Source organism: Helobdella robusta, assembly GCF_000326865.2.
Source record: "Helobdella robusta unplaced genomic scaffold HELROscaffold_35, whole genome shotgun sequence".
NCBI lineage: Eukaryota > Metazoa > Annelida > Clitellata > Rhynchobdellida > Glossiphoniidae > Helobdella > Helobdella robusta.
Window position 1 is genome coordinate 863,442 of NW_008704704.1, and position 2,156 is coordinate 865,597.

At 31.4% G+C, this 2,156-nt stretch overlaps 1 protein-coding gene across 1 annotated transcript; it reads left to right on the top strand.

Moving 5' to 3' along the window:
* Window positions 1–1,111: 1,111 nt before the first annotated feature.
* Window positions 1,112–1,744, top strand: HELRODRAFT_175823 (hypothetical protein; the record flags this gene model as incomplete). The annotated part of the gene is made up of 1 exon (XM_009023205.1): window positions 1,112–1,744. The coding sequence occupies one exon, from the start codon at window positions 1,112–1,114 to the stop codon at window positions 1,742–1,744; it is 633 nt and encodes a 210-aa protein (XP_009021453.1).
* Between the last annotated feature and the right edge of the window lie 412 nt (window positions 1,745–2,156).

A 2,156-nucleotide genomic window follows, 5' to 3' on the forward strand; every position in this document is an offset into this window, starting at 1 on the left:
TTGTTTTATCGTTTTAATTAATTTAATTATTGCTTCAAAAAATAAAGCATTAAATAAATGAACAAGTTCTTTTAGGTTTATTGCTTCAGAAGATAAAATACTACTCAGTAAACAATTTTTATTTATTTGAAACAAAAATATTGAAATGATAATGTACAAAAAGTTCAAAAACTAAAATTATAAGTCAATCCACGTAAATGTCACAAATCGCATAATTTTCCACAATTCTTTGAAGGCGTATGGCAGTACCACGACAGCACTTTTTCGTTGCTGGGCGGTCTCTGACGGCGAGATATCGTTCAATTTTCCTTCGTTTAGGGCTTGCTCATCCTTAAGCCATTGATAAATTTCCAAGCAGTCGGGTGACTCGCTCTAATTAATTCGCCATAGGCTTTATGCCATCCTTCGCAAGAATTATTAGTTTTGGGAGCGAATATTAATGCAGCATCATAACAGCTCCTAGGTTCGGATCGAAAACAGGGAGGCCTTCTTTGACGACGATTTTGATGTCCAATCCATGTGTCCTTAAAGTAATATATGACTGGTACCCCTTCAGCTGGAAATTCTCCTGATAGCCGTTCAAACTTTTCAACAATATCAGCTGGGGTACAAAAGCAAAGGCCGAGAGCATCCGCATCTTTAGAGCAAATTCAGCGTCTGTTTCATAACGTCGTTGAAGACCCTTAGCGTGAATGCTATGCCAAATGCACTGGCTGAAGTAGAAAAACAGCCATTTTGTTTAAAAGCCAAAACCGTGTCACCAAAAGATTTGTAAATTATATTTCATATAATTACCTATCTATTTCTATTCTGTGCTTGTAAATTAGGTTTCATTACTTTGGTATCATCTTATATATAAATGCAAATAGCACGTGGTCATATTTGATTATTGCACGTGGTAATATTTTATTATTGTTGGCTTTGTAAACGATCCCGGAATTTAATTTTTCTATTTTAGGTTGGTTATTCATTTATAATTTCTGTAATATTTCATATTGTTTCAATTCATTTTATTTATGTTCTTTATTCACTCATTTGGATTTTCTATTTTAGATTAATAAATCAGGTTATTCGAAAGCAAACTTATAAATTAAATTCCAAAAAAAAGAAGATGGCTTCAATAACCAGTAAGTTGTATTTTCATATTATTAAAAGAAATAATGACGAATTTGAATTAGCGGGCATATCGGAAAATAAAGAAACATGGTATGTCCTACCTGAAGAGATGAAAGATTTAAGTTTGCACGAAGCTCTATCTACGAAGCGAGCAATAATAAATACAATTAATTCCATCAAACCTATCAACGGTTATCGCAAAATTTGCATCAAACTCGATGATGAATTGAGAAAAGAATATTACGACGAAGACGAAAATCTATGTTTTTTAGATAATATGTTAGAAGAAAAAATTATTGATAATAAACATAGAGATGAACCAGATGACAATTTTTTAAATGAACGAATTAAGGAATTAGAAGCTAAACTAAGTCTAAATGATAACTTTAAGCTGCAAGACGTTGAGAAAAAATTTATTCTGGATAAATTCAACAAAAAGCAAAACCCTACTGAATGGATAGAGAAATTTGAAAATGAAAGTAGAAGGCATAAAATACTGAATCCTACTAATTTCATAGAAGCATTACGCTTCTTTTTATCTGGGTCACCGAAAGATTGGTACGAATCAAATTTAAAAAAGATCGGCTTAACTAATTGGTCAGAATGGAGAAAGAAGAACCGCATATAATTACAAATATTTAGTTGGTTCTTTAATAGACTATGCCTTAGCGAAGGAAAACCTATGTTTAGAAATTGAAATGTCGAGAATATTGAAAAAATTCTACAAATTATCACAGAAGAAGGTTTTAAATTAAAATTAGGAAAATGTAAGTTCGTTGCTAAAACCATTAAATATCTTGGACATTTTATTCAAGAAAATAAAGTAGCACCAGCTCAAGAAAATTTAATCGCCATCAAGAATCTTAAGAGACCAACAGATAAAACAGGAGTTAGAAGTGTGTTAGGATCTATTAACTTCTACCTTAAATATATCGAAAATAGTGCTCAAAAATTTGAACCACTGCATAAGCTCTTGAAAAAAAATGTTAAGTTTCATTGGTCCCAAGATTGTGAAGATTCTTTCAACTTGATAAAAGAAT